General features: G+C 43.8%; 1 protein-coding gene across 6 annotated transcripts in view; it reads right to left on the bottom strand.

Moving 5' to 3' along the window:
* The window catches only part of SH3TC2 (SH3 domain and tetratricopeptide repeats 2), a 167,378-nt gene that overhangs the window by 129,860 nt on the left and 19,743 nt on the right, over nucleotides 1-17,775 (bottom strand). For 3 of the 6 annotated variants that reach the window (XM_077265774.1, XM_077265778.1, XM_077265780.1), the window contains exon 1: nucleotides 6,576-6,713. The exons of 2 other annotated variants lie outside the window; for them this stretch is intronic. Coding sequence is in view for 1 of the 4 variants with exons in the window: in XM_077265772.1 (XP_077121887.1) it covers nucleotides 1,850-1,901 (52 nt within the window). In the remaining 3 variants the exon portion in view is untranslated. Of the gene's footprint in view, nucleotides 1-1,849; nucleotides 2,027-6,575; nucleotides 6,714-17,775 lie in introns of those variants that run through there. One more of the 6 variants, XM_077265772.1, reaches the window with a different exon arrangement.

Here is a 17,775-nt window from a genome sequence, read left to right as displayed (position 1 = left end):
TGACGCCAGTGGTGTAAAGGGAACTCCCCGTCAGAGCAACTGAGCTCACAGATTGGGTGTCAATGTGACGTCAGTGGTGTAGAGGAAATGCTCCATCAGGGCAACAGAGCTCACAGATTGGGTGTCAATGTGACGCAAGTGGTGTAGATGGAACGCCCCGTCAGAGCAACTGAGCTCACAGATTGGGTGTCAATGTGACGTCAGTGGTGTAAATGGAACGCCCTGTCATAGCAACTGAGCTCACAGATTGGGTGTCAATGTGACGCAAGTGGTGTAGATGGAACGCCCTGTCAGAGCAACTGAGCTCACAGATTGGGTGTCAATGTGATGTCAGTGGTGTAAATGGAACGCCCTGTTATAGCAACTGAGCTCACAGATTGGCGGTCAATGTGACATCAGTGGTGTAGATGGAACGTCCCGTCAGAGCAACTGAGCTCACAGATTGGCGGTCAATGTGACATCAGTGGTGTAGATGGAACGTCCCGTCAGAGCAACTGAGCTCACAGATTGGCTGTTGTAGAGATTAGACTGAAAGAATCCATTGTATCTTTCTCCTGAAACATCTGGCTCATATCAAGAAACTTGAGCAAGTTGACATTTCCTTTTTATGCACGCATTCCTTCTGTTATTATAGCCTTTTACCTACATACTAGAGGTTGTAAATTTCACAGTATAGATAAGCTTTGTAAGAGAATGTGAAATAATGAGCGCTTGTACGCATGTCTGTAAATGTATGTTTTTTTTCTATATAAAGGAGGGGTAAAGCCCAGAGAGTCAGACGCGCTCCTGAGCTTCCCCTGTATATGATCACACAATACTTTGTTTGCGTGTCATTTACCTGGAAGCTTACCTCCAGTAAGCCAGGGACTGAGAAGGACTTAACACTGTCAATGTGAAGTCAGCGCAGGAGCCAACACCAGACACTGGGAGCAGTGCCAGAGACTCAGCGCTGGTCCTGGAGACGATGAGTAAAGTGCAGTTTGGCTTTTTTTATAACAAACTGCAGCAGGAAATGAAGATTTTATGAAAGGGGACAAAACCCTTAAAGGTAATCAGTGGTCTAGAATAGGATGTAACCATCCAGTATAGAATTTGAAAACAGCCTTTAAGTACCAATATCCTTTATCACCAAATCAAAAGTGGCTCCTACAAAACCACTAAACACATGTAATGATTAAAGCAGCTTATCAGATGCAGATAACATGTCAGTTTAATAGGTGCGGTGTGCCAAGTTTAGTCACATAACAAGCCATTTACCCAAATAGCAATGCTCAGATGTCCTACAAGAAGCACTTTACCATTTAACATCATTAGAAAAGTAAACCTCATTGAAATTGCAACCTGTTCTAGCCAATACTACATGTATCAATGAACAGAATTCAGCAGCATTTTAGCCCTGGCAAAGTAGCCAAGTATCTAATATCCTGTGTTAATGCTACAGGAGAAGATACAGTGAGGTCAGCAGATCGGAAGAATCCAGATCTCTCCAAGAAACGCCACTTAACAATCACTTAAAGACTCAAACGCAAAGCTGAAAGGCTTTAAAGTGATTAACTCTTCAAAATCAGGTTTTTGAAGAATATGGAAACATAAAACTAGAAATGGATTTGAGAAAATACAAAGAAGAAGCAGGGCTGAGTTAGTAATGTGTCTGTCGTTAGCATTCTTTATTTTCTTCATCAATGTTACATGTGGTTTTACATAGGACTGTAGAAAAAAAAACCACTATTCACATTCCCAAAGAGTTAAGTTACAGATCCTCCTCCACTGTACCATTAACGATTGTGCTAATTTATATATAGTTAATGTATCATTTTGGATATCTTTTTTTTATTCTTGCTGAACTAACCTGGACACCGGAAGAGTTTCTTCCCCAGGAGTATTCCGAAACAGCAGCCCATTGGTATAAGGGTCTGTTACAGCAATGACAGTACCCCGAGTGCAGAGCAGTGACATGACTTTGCTGTGACAGGGGTCCAGTGCTTTGCACAATGCATCTTTTGACAGCACTGCACATCTGTAGGCTGGAGGAGGAGACAGAATGGCAGAGGCCTTATGAAAGAAGGGTAAATAGCCTGATTTATGCAGAATGAGTTCCTAACCCTGGCAACATGACACATTTTGCTTTTTGCACCCACTCCTGCGTGTGGATTCTTGGCATTCTTGTTATTTTTGGCCATTTTTTATAAATACATAAATAGATATGTGTTCTATAATACATATCTGATATGGTGAAATATAAATATACTATGTGTAGTCCAGTGGTCTGCATCTATTGTAAAACTCCAGGCACAATTGTGCCCTGGAAACTGCAGACTGATAGGGTACGGAATGCCTAGCCTTATACTTTCACAAATTGCTGACCACAAATGGAAAGGAATTTTATCTTGCAGAATTATTTGCCTTCTCAGCCCTCCTGTAATTTCTTAAAGTGGTTTTCTGGGAGTATCTTATTTTTTTTACTATGGGTCTAAGAACTAACAGGTAGGTAGTTACTAACTACCTGTCCGTTCTACCCTGTGTTGTCTGACAGCGGTCACAGACGATTCTGCCGGCGCCTCTGGTTTATCACATCAACAGAACAGCTCTTCCTCTGCTCTGTCGACAGGACATCATGCTGATTGATTCGGTTGTCAATCAGCATGACATAGTTAGTTGTGCCCCACCAACAGAGTAGAGTGGAAGAGAAGATATTGCTCTGTCAACGTGACATTACTGGAAGCGGAATCACCGGCAGGAGGGGTCCGAGACCTCTCTCAGTGGGCAGGGAACGATGACAAACGGAACAGGCAGATAGTTAGCAACAATCTGCCTGTTAGTTCTTAGGTCCTTAGCAAAAAATAAAAATAAAAAGTCCTAGAAAACACCTTTAACCCTATTGAGCAGCAGCATGTACTAAACAAGGAATGTTTTGAACCTACATTATATATTCATTTGAAGCCAGATCAATGGAGGGCTGAGAATAAAGTACTTACAATATTCTAAAAATCCTTAATGAATCTTTACATCATCATTATAGCATTAGATGATCTGTCTTATTTAACTATTCTAGTTTCCATTTTGATTGCTCACTATTTCATTAGTCCTGGTGACAGTCTAAGGGTATGCTCACATGTGACAGATATGCTGCACATTTTCTGTCTGGATTCACAGATGGAAATTCTGCAGCATATTACAGTAGATCCAAAGAGGGTGAGATTTTACCAATTTTCATCCAAACACCACAGAGGAAAATCCATACAGAAACTGACATAGGGTGCGGATATTACATTCTTGGCACGTCAATTGTTTTTGCTGATATTACTCTTTGAGTGAAATTTGTGGCAAATCCACAGTAAAATTTGCATTCAGACTCACTGCAATACAGTGACTACATCCATAGTGGGTAGGATAGGCCTTCTCTAAGGCCGGGGTCACACTTGCATGTGCAATGCGAGAAACTCGCGCAAGTCTGTCACCTCAATAGCCGGCACTGCCACCGGCACTCGGGACATGTATTTCTGTGCAGCCACACGCTCCAGTCCCGAGTGATGGTGGCAGTGACCCGGCCTAAGACTTTGGTTTGCTCAAATGTCTTCTAGAGTTCTTGTGATTGGCTGGCCAAACAAATATCCAGCTGGTTTCACAAATCTGACAGCAATGCCAAGACCAGCCACTGTCACTGGTCTCCTGATCCGAACTCAGCAGCCTCATATATGTCTATGATGCTGTTGACTTCAGGTCAGGAGACTCATGGCAGGTCTGGACGTTCCTGTCCATACTAGGACCATGAATGTTGCATATTTGAAGCTGGCCTTGGGGTTTATATATCAAGTGCCATGTACTGTAGCCTGTGTCCCTAAGATTCCATATTATGGAGATATTGATATTCCATCTGCAGTTGTAGGTTGCATCGGTGAAGAATATTTTCCCATGCATGGAGAACAATAGTTCCTTCATACTCAATTTTTCCTACGGATTTTATATGAATCATTTAGGGGGGAAAAAACTATTTGCTCTTCTGTATAAAGTTAGAAATCCACGAAGGCAAAGCATAGGCCATAGTTGTCTATGAGTGCTCTGATCTGTGCTTAGGCCCAAGGGACATATTATTGAAAAGTTAAGGCATACATTGACAACTAGCTGTCCCTAGATGTAACCTGCATTCAGTGATGGACATGTTGGATGGGTCGTGCTTTCCTGCTTGATGCTTGTATTGATTTCCCGTTTCATATATAGCCGCATGGTAAAATTGCAATCCTCTTCCTTACTTATGTTATATACAGCAACATAAAGGCATGTCCACTATGAATAGGCTGCCCGGTCAGAGAACGTCTCAGTTCTAAATTGACATGTGGTCAGAGCAATGTCCTCCATGGCCAACCCCTACTCATTGCCATTGTCTCTTTATTTCCCTGTGCTTTTGTTTGAATGTTCATTCCATTTATGCTGTTGCATGTATATATCAAACGGTTCAATATATTAAAGAGGTTATCCAGGAAAGGAAAAACATGGCTTCCTTTAAAAAAAAAAAAAAACTTCCACACTTGTCTATTATATATGTCTGATATTGCAGCTCAGCGTCATTGGAGTGGAGGAGCACAAGTGGTAACCATAGGCTATCAGTACACAGATGTAGCACTGTTTATAAGTAATCTGCCATTATTTCCAATCTTAGACAACCGCTTTAAATACCAATGAATTAACTACTAGGTAGTCACAAGCACTTCCCTACTACCAGGAATATAGCAATACTGCTTATATAATCATATGGCCTACATAACCTCTTCCTAGGTCTCATCTAAAAAAATATTTAGAATTCAGAGTCCTCAGTGGTTGATACCTTTTAATGGCTAACTGAAAAGATGGTAACAAATTGCAAGCTTTCCAGACTACACAGGTCTCTTCATCAGGCAAAGACTAATGCAAAATCGGAATGATCTCTGACAGCGGCATTTAACATGGACGCACCGGAGGCGCATCACTAATCCAGCCTATCGTCGCTCATGTCATATGACTGCGGGTCGCCGATAGTGTGGCATGACAACCCGGGGTCTGCAGGAGACCGCTTGTGGTTGTCATTGCCAGATCACTATGAGCACCACCCATAGTCCCATGGAGACTATTGAAGCAAGTAAAAAGTTTTAGAAAAAGTCTTTTTAAATATATAAAAAGTTCAAATCACCCTCCATTCGCCTCAGTGTAACGAGAAAAAAAATCAAACCGCCTGAATTACTTTTTTTTTTGTCACTGCATCATTGCAATAAAATGCAATAACGGGCGATCAGAAGATCGTATCTACACCAAAATGATATCAATAAAAACGTCTGATTGGTGTGCAAAAAAATAAGCCCTGACCCAACCCGAGATCAAGACTTTTTTTTTTACAAACTTTGGATTTTATTTTCATCACTTTTAGCATTTAGTGTACATGGTAAAAATTTAAAAAAATTGTGGAATTGCACTTTTTTGCAATTTCACCGCACTTTGATTTTTTCCCCCCATTTTTCAGTACATGATGTGGTAAAATCAATGGTGCTGTTCAGAAGTACAACTCTTTCTACAAAAAAACAAGCCCTCGCGTGGCCATATTGACAGAAACATAACAAAGCTATGGCTCTGGGAAGAAGGGGAGCAAAAAATGGAAACGCAAAAATGGAAATACCCCTAGTCATTAAGGGGTTAAAAAAAATTCTGGAGTCACTCACTTCCACTGCAAAGTGGCGCCAAAATAAACCTTTACATGTGCAATATCATCTGTTTAAAAGCGGACCGAATGTGACCAATCAGTAGCCTCAGTGGTCACCGGCTGTACTAGGGGGCGTCATGGCTGCAGATTTCCTTTGCTTAGTTGTAAACAAAGACTTTGTGAACTTCCTGAGCTTCTGCACTGGATCGGTAGGTGAGTAATGTTTTTGCAGATGTTTTTATTATTTTTTTATTATTGGAAGACACCTTTAATTCTAAAAGTGAAAGCGAGTTAAAAATAAAAAATAAAGAAATATAATATACAGACTTGAATCATAGTGCACAGAATATTGCATTTTTAAATCCTGCTGTAAAAACACCAATTGGTTTCTGTTCTTGCTGACTTTCCTGCTGGTTAACTCCATGTGCATTGTTTTGTAATAGAACACCATACACACTGACCTGAATTAAAATGTAACCAGGAAAAGGCATTAACTGCAATAAGCTGGAGGAACAAGTGAGGGAGTGAGGGAGCAGGTATGGTGTTACATATCTCTACTTCCCAATAATATACTGATTGGCTTCCTAGGAAACTAACCCTGATGTGGGTCAAATACAACAAGACTTATGACATCGTATGTAGAAGCAGAAACATATTCAACAATGCATTTCTCATAAAAAAGAAGTTTACAAATGTATAAAAATATGGGACTAACAATCTCCAATTTCTCAATGGCTGTCAATGGCAGCAATGTGATTCTTCTAGTTTTCCAAATGTAGTGAGCATAGTCATTGCATGGACAAGATAAAATGAGGAGTGTGCACATGTCTAACAGCAAGCACCCAACCCTGGCTCTACTCTATAAATAAAGGCTGAGATGAGCCCAATCATTGCAGTGTCCCCTTACCAGACCGGTCGGCTGCCTCTGATCACGGCCTCCCCTGTAGTGCCGAGCATGGCCGGAGTCTTGACAGGATTTAGGTGTGTGACTGTAGTTTCCATGTGTAGAATGCACTGACTGTGAGCCAAGAGTCTGCAGACTCAACCCCTCCCTCCTACACTGGAGAAGGAATGCCTCACTAGTTCCTTATCAAGCATGTACCAGGGACTTCTCCTTTTCCCAGAACCTTATACTCTCATAATGCATCACCACGTCTTGTCGTCAGCACGATCCACAAAATTGGAATGAATGTCCATCTATATCCCCGGGATTCATGATTGATCAGAGTGGACTACAAAATCTTGCAATGTAAATTCATGTGTAAAACAATATATAGCTTCAATTTTTAGCTAAAAATATTATCTAAGATGATAAATATGCTGAAAAGTGGCATCTATCAGAAAGTGCAGGGACGAATTACAATAATTTAACAGAAGAATAAAAAGAAAGAGCATCATCAGCAATGAGTATAGCAGGAGAATCGAAGGCAAGCTAGAAGAAATTGTGAATTGAAGAGCTTTCTTTGATTGTAAGATACGCAAAATTGAAAAAAAATTAAAATTCTGTATTTCAGGAGTTCAAAAGCAGTGTCAGTCTTGTTATGACATAATGGAGTAGGTAGTCACATGCCTGACATGCCAGTGTAAGTAGACTTATAGGCCATGCAATGCAAATCTATGGTGAGCTAAGCCCACCGGCATCAGGGGCTTATCTACAGCATTCTGTAATGCTGTAGATAAGCCCCTGATGTAACCTGAAAGATGAGAAAAAGAGGTTAGATTATACTCACCCAGGGGTGGTCCCGCTGCGGTCCGGTCCGATGGGCGTCGCGGTCCGGGGCCTCCCATCTTCTTACGATGACGTCCGTCCTCTTCTTGTCTTCACTCTGCGGCTGCGGCACAGGTGTACTTTGTCTGCCCTGTTGAGGGCAGAGCAAAGTACTGCAGTGCGCAGGCGCCGGGAAAAGTCAGAGAGGCCCAGCACCTGCGCACTGCAGTACTTTGCTCTGCCCTCAACAGGGCAGACAAAGTACGCCTGCGCTGGAGCCGCAGCATGAAGAAAAGAAGAGGACATCATCGTAAGAAGATGGGAGACACCCTTCGGACCGGACTGCAGCGGTAACGCCCCTGGGTGAGTATAATCTAACCTCTTTTTCTCCTCTTTCAGGTAACATTGGCGGCTTATCTACAGCATTACAGAATGCTGTAGATAAGCCCCTGATGCCGGTGGGCTTAGCTCACCATCGATTTTGGGGGTGACAGGTTCCCTTTAAGATTCTGGTTTGGCTATTATCCTAAGGAATGTGACAAGGCTCGTTAAAGAGTCATCATTGACTATTAGGATTGCTACTTGCAATAGGTGGCACTAGAGTTCAAATCAACTTCCTCTATGAAGACCCAATTTGCATATGGAGTAGTTAGGTCGTTCTACCTCAGCTCTTTGAATAGGAAGATTTATGGGCCGATAAATGGGCACAAAGACACCAACTAGTGATGAGCGAACGTGCTCAGATAACACGTTATCCGGGCACGCTCGGGTGTTATCCAAGTATCTTGGGCATGCTTGTATATTATGTTCGGGTCCCAGCGGCTGCATGATTTGTGGCTGGTAGACAGCCTAAACACATGCACGGATTGCCTAACAAACAGGCAATCCTCACATGTCTTGGAGCTGTCTACCAGCCACAAATCATGCAGCCGAGGGGACCCAAACATAATATACGCCCAAGCACATCAAATATACTTGGATAACACCCGAGCGTGCCTGGATAAGACGTTATCTGAGCATGTTCGCTTATCACTGGTACCTACTAATTTAAAACATCTTACAAATGGACTAATTGAAAAATGCCCTTTTAACAGGTAAGAAATAATACACCATAAGGTTGGGTGCATTTGTTATTTATTTTATTCATACTTAAATTAGTATAAAATATTCTTTTTTTCATGAAATATAGTATAAAATATTATTTTTTTTCATGAAATATGCCCTTTTGATGAAGACCATACAAAGTAGCACCAAATAAAAAGGCCTATAGCTCAAAAACAAACAAACAATTGGGAGGCAGCAGGAATAAAATACTACACAACCAACACTACTGGATGTGGGCTTTAAATTAAACATGAACATTAGTTTTTAGTGAATGATTATGATATGTGATCTTATATTTTTGTTGGTAATTGTAGCAGTTAGATCGTTGCTGCTATTCATAAACAAGGCTAGCTCTGACAACCAGGGCAAAGGCATTTTACATGATGAAGTGTTATTCATCCTGACAAATGGGAATAGTAGAAAATGTTTACATTTTGTGACTGCAATGCTTAGGCAATTGTCATACTGTACTCTGACCTAAGCTTCTTTCCACTCCCCATAGCGGAGTTCATTAGCACAGCCAAGACATCTGACCCTGGTCTTCTCCAGCCACCTTTAAAGTATGAACTTTACTATGTAGTTAACTATAAACTTGACAAGCACATCAAAAACAAAACTACAAGGTATTTACTACCTACACTTTCCTACAAATGGGTAACTAGAAATCCAATGTACTAATATCCATTTGCGTGAAGACCTTTACATAATTGTGCTCATAAGTAAAAATATGTAACAATATTACATTTGCTTATTGGTGCAATCCATAGTGCAGTTTGCCAAGATGTAAGAAATTGAAATAAAGTGAGAAACAATGAAACGCATCAAATGATACCGACTATTCAATGTCAAGTCAATGTTACAAACTCAGCTAAATGTCACAATATTGAAAACATGATTTACAGTTTAGAATGTGAATATGTTTTCCATTCGTCCCATCTGAAATACAATGTTGTATTCCTCTGATGAGACACAATTTTTCAGAAACTTTATAAATTGGGCCACCTAACTCCTTCATCTTGAATATATAGTTGTTTTCAAGCTGAGTATTTTTTTTACAGACATAGAAAGAAAGTTGCAGACAGGCCTAGTGGAAAATAGATTTAAATTCCAAGTCATAAACTTTCCTTACATGAGACAGCACAATGATGAGGATGGAGCAAGAAGAATCCACTTAGGGGACAAACATCTCAAAGGAAGCCTCCTTTGAAATTCCTTGTTTAAGAATCAGAATGACTGAAAAATGCACACTCTCTTATAAGATGTTACTACTAGAAAGAATACCTTCCAAGAGAGATGGGCCAAAGAACATATTAGACTGTGCCCCTTTTCAGAAAGGCCAAACCCACTTGATGAACAAGGCATAAAATGTTTCTAAATGACATAGAGATGGGAATTTATGAAGACTGTCAATTTATACAATAACTGGCTTTCCACATTTTGCTTTCACTTCTGAAGCTCACATTTTATACCTGTACCTCCAGTTTTGTGGTTGTCATCGTGGCAACTTAGGTGGAAGTCATATGTTTTTTAAAACATCAGTTCAATATTGGACTGCTTTAGCTTTTCAACCTAAGAACATTCTTCCCCAGTGGCATATCTTCTTCTGCTGTGGTGGATCTTTCAGCTTTTTTTGCCATTCTTTCATCTCTTGTAGCATTCAGCAAGAGCATTGTTTCTGTAGAAGAGGATCCAACTCTTCTTGGCTTTGGTGAATTCATTAGAAATATACACAATCTAGCCATGTTCCAGTGTATAGTTTGAATACATACTAGTAGCTGGGATTGGTCTGACCTATAACCTCAAAGGGGTCACTCCAACTTCCATTGAAGTTCCTGACTCCTCTCGCTATCCTGTTGTGCCTGATGACAGCATGTATGTAAGTACTTGGATAAGAATACAGTAATAAACCAGAACCAGCATGGATTTGTAGCAAGCATGGATTTGTGGCAAACAAGTCATGCCAAACTAATTTAATTTCCTTCAATGATGAAATCACTTACTGGGTGGATCAGGGAACTGCAGTAGATATAGTATATCTCGACCTCAGCAAAGCATTTGATAAAGTATTTAATAATATCCTTATTGAAATATGGGATTGACAAGGCTACTGTTAGGTGGATTCATAACTGGCTCCGTGATCGTAATCAAAGAGTGATAATAAATGGTTACACATCCAATTGGGAGAGTTTTTCAAGTGGGGTACCACAAGGCTCTGTCCTGGCCCCAGTGTTCTTCAACATTTTTATAAATGATCTAGATAAAGGAAATGAAGGTAAACTAATCAAATTTGCAGGCGATGCAAAGCTAGGAGGGATAGCTAAGATTAGAGAAGACAGAAAAAGGATACAGAAGAATCTAGAGAAACTTTAACAATGGACAGTGACTAATAGAATGGTATATAACAGAGAGAAATGCAAGATTCTACATCTGGGCAAGAAAAATGAAAATTATATCTACAAAATGGGAGGAATACAACTAAGTAACAGCACATGTGAAAAAGACTTGGGTATACTAATAGATCACAGACTGCACATTAGTCAATAGTGTGATGCAGCAGCAAAAAGGCAAACACAATTCTAGGATGTAAGAGAAGCATACAGTCTAGATCACGTGAAGTAAATATCCCCCTCTACTGCTCCTTGGAGTGTTCAGTGTTCAGTTCTGGGCACCACATTTTAAAAAAGACATTGAAAAACAAGTTCAGAGAATAGCAACTAGAATAGTGAGTACCACTAAGAGGACTGGTTAAAGGATCTGGGAATGTTTAGCTTGCAAAAAAGAAGTCTAAGAGGAGGCTTAACAGCTGTCTATAAATATCTGGAGGGATGTCACAGTGTAGAGGGATCATCCTCATTTGCACATGGAAACACAAGAAGCAACAGAATGAAACTGACATTTTGATAGTGAGGGTAATCAATGAGTGGAATAGGCTGCCACGAGAGGTGATGAGTTCTCCTTCCATGGAAGTTTTCACACATAGGCTGGACAGATATTGTCTTGGTTTAGTAAATCCTGCGCTATATTGAGCAGGGGGTTGGACAAGAGGACCCTTGATTTCCTTTCCAACGCTAATATTTTATGATTTTATGACTCCAAATAGTAGCTGCAATGTTAGCTTCTTTTGTTTTAGATTGTCAGTGCGTGTATGGGCCACCAAAAGATATATCTCCTGAACCGTTCTGCTATGTATTTCAATCCAAGCCTTCAGGAAACTCTTCTTCCTCAGGGCAATGTTGCTTTTTCACTGTTATGCACTCATGCAAACTCAGCAATACAGTATGGCAAACTATTCTTCTATTGTGTGTTAGGTCCCTCAGTGTGGTAAGGTGTAATGTCATCTATTTCTGATAGAACCAGGACATCTCTTCAATAATCCTAAATTTAAAGCATCCCCATGGCCTGAATGTGGCTTTCCTAGGTACCCATAGGCAGGATAAAATGTTTCCAAAGAGCTTGAGCTGCAGATTCCACTGCCCCATCTAGCATGGTAACTGCCACTGCAAACAAAGTGACGTAATCAATGCTTGCTCTGATTCTTTCACTCCATCAGCACTACCTTTAGGGAGCAGGAGGCCTGAATGGTACATATTAGGCTACGTTCACATTTGCGTTGTGCGCCGCAGCATCGGCGCCGCAACGCACAACGCAAACAAAAACGCAGTTGCGTTATGAACAAAAAACGCAGCGTTTTGCGCCGCATGCGCCCCCCCAAAGTCTAGACAATTTTTGCAATTTTTTTGGAAAACGCATGCGTCGTACAACGCACCACGACGCAAGTACTTGCGTCGTCTGCGTTGTCAATGCAAATCAATGGGAAAAAAGGCGCATCGACGACGCAAAAGCGACGCAAACACGACGCATGCGTTTTTTAAAAAGTCGGCGCCGCAAAAAAAATGCAACATGTTGCGTTTGCCGCGCCCTGACAGGTGCGCCCTAACGCCGCATGCGGCGTACGACGCACCAAAACGCATGACAACGCATGTACATGCGGCGCCATGCGGCCCCAATGTTAAAGATAGGGCCGCACGACGCATGCGTTTTGGTGCGGCGACGACGCTGCGGCGCACAACGCAAATGTGAACGTAGCCTTAGCTTTCTCTAGCTTATTATGGATTGCATTTCTTCATCTTTTTAATTTTCTTGGGTTACTTTTTGCAAATAAGTTTCAAAACTTCAATATATTAAACATCTTCACAGACCAAAAAATAACTTTCTTGTAGGTAATCCATGTTACAACTGTCCCTTTCTCTTTTTCCAGTAATACAATTTTCCATGTGTGACATATCTCAGTTGGTAATTTCATGAGGCTAAACAGCATGTCTACATGGATGACCAGCTGGTCCTATTGCAAGAAAAGTTATTTTCCCACAGATGACTGTCTCTGTTCATTTAACTTGACTGTAGCCCAACTAAGAGCTATCGGTTCACTGCCTTACTGGCTGCCATGCTGTTACTTTTTTCACAACTCTTCAGATGCATCTGATCAATTGATCTTATGTTTTCACTTAAGGTACCTTCACACTAAGCGACTTTACAACGATAATGATAGCGATCCGTGACGTTGCAGCGTCCTGGATAGCGATATCGTTGTGTTTCACACGCAGCAGCGATCAGGATCCCGCTGTGAGATCACTGGTCGTTGCTGAAAGTCCAGAACTTTATTTCGTCGCTGGATCTCCCGCTGACATCGCTGAATCGGTGTGTGTGACACCGATCCAGCGATGTCTTCACTGGTAACCAGGGTAAACATCGGGTTACTAAGCGCAGGGCCGCGCTTAGTAACCCGATGTTTACCCTGGTTACCATTGTAAAAGTAAAAAAAAAAAACACATACTCACATTTCGGTGCCCGGCGTCCGCTTCCCTGCACTCTCCTGCATCCTGTGTAAGTGCCGGCCGTAAAGCAGAGCGGTGACGTCACCGCTCTGCTCTGTGGGAGATGCCGGAGATGTTCGGCGCTGACACAGGATGCAGGAGGAGTGCAGGGAAGCAGACGCCGGGCACCGGAATGTGAGTATGTGTCTTTTTTACAATGGTAACCAGGGTAAACATCGGGATACTAAGCGCGGCCCTGCGCTTAGTAACCCAATGTTTACCCTGGTTACCAGGGGACTTCAGCATCGTTGGTCGCTGGAGAGCCGTCTGTGTGACAGCTCTCCAGCGACCACATAACGACTAAACAGCGACGCTGCAGCAATCGGCATCGTTGTCTGTATCGCTGCAGCGTCGCTTAGTGTGAAGGTACCTTTAGTTTTGTCCATCCTTACCTCCCATCCAGAGATAAGCGTGTGCAGCGCCCCCACTGTCACAGGGCCGAGGGGTACCCGGTACCGGGCCTCTGAGTCTCTGTTCTGGGGTTGTCACGGTGGCTAGACCCGGTCCGTGACCCTGCTGAGGGGCGCCCAAATAATAGGTGTGGATGGTGGTGGTAGTGCGGTGCAATGCCGGTCGCAGTAAATAACAAGGTCACCAGGTTGCAGTCTCTTTACCTCTTTACTGAAGGCTTCAGGGTCCTCAGTCCGGAATACGGTTAACCAGGCTGCGCAAGTCCGGCCGGTCCGATGGCACCTCCAGAGTTCCCTTTGCAGGTGGAAATCTGTGCCTACCTTCTAGCGCTTGTTTGTTGCGGTCCTCCCCTGCTGTGCTTACGGGATAGTCCCCACAACTGTTGTGTCTGTTTCTCATGTTCCCTCACAACTGTATTATGATGTTCTTCTTCGTCCCCCAGATGATATGGCTGGGACGCACCCGTATGACGGGTAGGCTCGGAGCTCTTCCTGGACCCTAGTGTCGCCCTTCTCCTAGTATGCCCCCCATGTCTTCATAGGTGATTGGTGTGAGACAGCCCGCCTATAGCTGACTGTCCTGCCGTAGGTTTGAAGTATTGCTTGGAGCCTGATACTTCCTCGGCGTTCCGGCCACCGGCTACACGCCTCAGTAGGATGTTGCCTCGATCTTACAGCACGACTCCCACTGGTATTTCTCCTTGTTGCGTTGATCTTGTTTCTCACCCAGCACAATATACCTCGCTTCTTGTCCTTTCTTCGGGTACCGCTGCTATATCGTGCAGGCGCGGTCCCGTAACGTTCTCTCTGGTCGCTAGGCCTCTGTCAGGATCCCACCTCTGACAGGGACCCCTCTGAATCTTCCCCCTACAACACCCTCTGCCACAAGGTGTTGCCTGGTTCCAACCCAGTCAGCTTTCTCATTTAACTTCCTATCTAACCCCCAGTTTTACCAGACTGTGAGGAGTGGCCTAATGCATAGTGCCCTTAGCTCCCCCTGGAGGCCAGACTGTGAAATGTATTGGTGTCTGTGATACCTGGTCAGATGAACTCCTTCAGTGCCATCAGATGTACCATAGCCCACCTTAGCGGCGGAGCAACAGTACTGCAACGACCAGGACTCTGGGGCGCTGCACTCCCCCCCGGTTAAATCCAGTACTCCTGGACTGGGAAGAAAACAACAATACATGTCAGCAAACAGACATACAATTTTGAAAATGCAAGTACAAGTAAACTTTTTAACAGAGCTTCCCTTTATGGGAGGTGAGGACACTTGAACGTTACAAACATGGTTAAATACTTTAAATAACATACTATAAATAACTTTTCTTACCCAACCGGGTATTCTACTAAGTGCAAAATTTTTGAACAATAATTTAACTTTGCCTTTAAGGACGCACTCGCTGAATCCACTAAAGACCTTCTTATAAAACATTATAAGGCTAATCAACTTTTCTGCATTCTCCTTCTTTACATCTGCAGGACCGCCTGTCCTATCTGCTCCAGGCCTACTGCCTCTCCTTTCTGTTACAGGACCGCCCCTTTCTGCCCGGGCCTACTGCCTTTCTGCTACTATACATGGTATAGAACTTATCATCCATCTTTCAGTTCAGGATTACTGAGCCATCTCTGTATGGCTCCTAGGAGGACTCACTGACTAACCCCGTACGGGTTCACTTTCTGTCCTCATTCTTCTATCAACATCATTAAACATTTCTTACAATTTAACTAGCTTTCTACATATAACTTTTACATATCAGCATTATTATTACTTTATTTCAAAACATCATCATTCTTTAAGTGCTGTTGATGAACATCCCCTTTAAGAAGGGACCAAGTCTCTAAGAGGTAGTGCAACTTCTCAAGCTGCAAGTCTGTTCGCAGTAAGGACTCCGGTGCTGGTTCCAAAACCAGTGTCTTCGCAAAGAGTCCTTTCCTTGTGTAAAACCAGTAGAGAGCACCTTTAAGAAGGTGCAAACTATGTACAAAAAGTTTGTAATCATGCATTGTTCATGATTCAGCAGTTCTTGATAACTTGTGCAAACAGGTAGAAAACAAAAAAAAGTAAAAAGCAATAGGGATCCCGGGTAAACAAAGGGATCCCTTTAAGAGTTAACCCTGATCGGGTTGTAGCAGCAAACGGGAAACAAACAATCAACTATTTACATAATGAAGCATTCTTGCTTACTCAGTTTTCTGGCTGTGCAGGAGGCGGCCTCCTTCCGGGCCTCACCAGGCCGACGGGTCACGGTGGCGTGACAAGGACCGGTCCTGGATTCAGCAACGACAGGATTCCTCGTCGGGACACCCTCCTCGCTCGTGGGTGGGCACGACCCGTAGCCACACGGTGGGCCTGGATTCCCTGGGGTTCCGCGGGGACGGGCTCCGGCACCTTCCCTGCAGGAGGCTCGTCCTCTGACGTTCCGGCAGCAGCCTGGAGTGCGACGCACCGTTGGACGCCTCGAGCTATCCAGCCAGTTTCGCCAGTTTCCCTCCTCCACCGGGTATAGGTCACTGCATCGCCAGGCTCCAGGTCGCAATCGTACCTTCCCCCGCAGGGCTCCACTTCTTCTCTATCATCACGGACCTGTAGTGGCTCCCCGATCTCCTGAATAACTCCCCTTCCTTTCCGGGAGTTGAAGGACACCACAACACCCCAGTTTGACGGCGGGGTCTCTTTGACGCTCGTCAGATCGACCTGGGCTGCAGGCTGGGGTCTGTTCCGCCAGGCTGTCATCAGGCACCGCAGGTGTTCTGCCTCCGGCAGGATCCTCAGGCCCTGTGCCCGCAGCTCACACTCTGCCGCGGCCGGGATGGAGGAAGCAGGGGACACCGGAGTTAGGCGGACCTCTGTGGGCTGACCCAGTCGAGCGATCACGTATGCGTCGGCCTCAAGGCGACGTGCTATCTGCCGGGCCTCGGCTGCGGCCACACACTCATCAGACGGCGGCCAGTTGGGTCTGCCCATTGGTAGCTCCGTAAGGGCCTGTCCCTGCAACGATGGTGCATCTGGGGCTGTGTCGGGTGGTGCGGCCTCATGCTGGGTCGGGTCGTCCCCACGCGGTGCTCCCGGCGTCGCCATCTTTACTTCCTCTCCAGTGTCTTCTTCCCGCGGTCTCTTTCGTGGGCGGCCCCGTCTCCATGGTCTCCACCCTCCAAAGAGGATGAGAAGGCGGACCTCGGCTGTTGACGGACACGTCCTCAGGTGTCATGATTCTCAATGGCGAGAGAACATAGCCCAGCATATATGAGAACTAGCTCTTGGAAGATGGAAACTATACTGACCATGAACTAAACCTGCCGCACAACTAGAAGTGGCCGGGTAGCATGCCTACGTTTTTTTATCCCTAGATGCCCAGCGCCAGCCGGAGAACTACCTAATCCTAGCAGAGGAAAAGACAGTCCTGGCTCACCTCTAGAGAAATTTTCCCAAAAGGCAGACAGAGGCCCCCACATATATTGGCGGTGATTTTAGATGAAATGACAAATGTAGTATGAAAATAGGTTTAGCAAAAATCGAGGTCCGCTTACTAGATAGAAAGAAGACAGAAAGGGCACTTTCATGGTCAGCAGAAAACCCTATCAAAACACCATCCAGAAATTACTTTAAGACTCTAGCATTAACTCATAACACCAGAGTGGCAATTTCCGCTCACAAGAGCTTTCCAGACACAGTAACGAAACAGCAGCTGTGAACAGGAACAAAATGCAAAAACACACAAGGACAAAAGTCCAACTTAGCTGGGAGTTGTCTAGTAGCAGGAACATGCACAGAAAGGCTTCTGATTACATTGCATATTTTCTGGCGTTTTCTCAGTAGACACCGCCAAATGGTGCACAGGTTTGCGCTCCCGCAGACGCCTATCGATCTGAATAGCCATCGTCATGGACTCATTCAGACTCGCAGGCACAGGGAACCCCACCATAACATCCTTAATGGCATCAGAGAGACCTTCTCTGAAAATCGCCGCCAGGGCGCACTCATTCCACTGAGTAAGCACAGACCATTTG

Source organism: Ranitomeya variabilis, chromosome 5 (genome assembly GCF_051348905.1).
Source record: "Ranitomeya variabilis isolate aRanVar5 chromosome 5, aRanVar5.hap1, whole genome shotgun sequence".
NCBI lineage: Eukaryota > Metazoa > Chordata > Amphibia > Anura > Dendrobatidae > Ranitomeya > Ranitomeya variabilis.
Note: the sequence above shows the minus strand (reverse complement) of the source record. Positions and strands in the feature narration are given on the sequence as shown.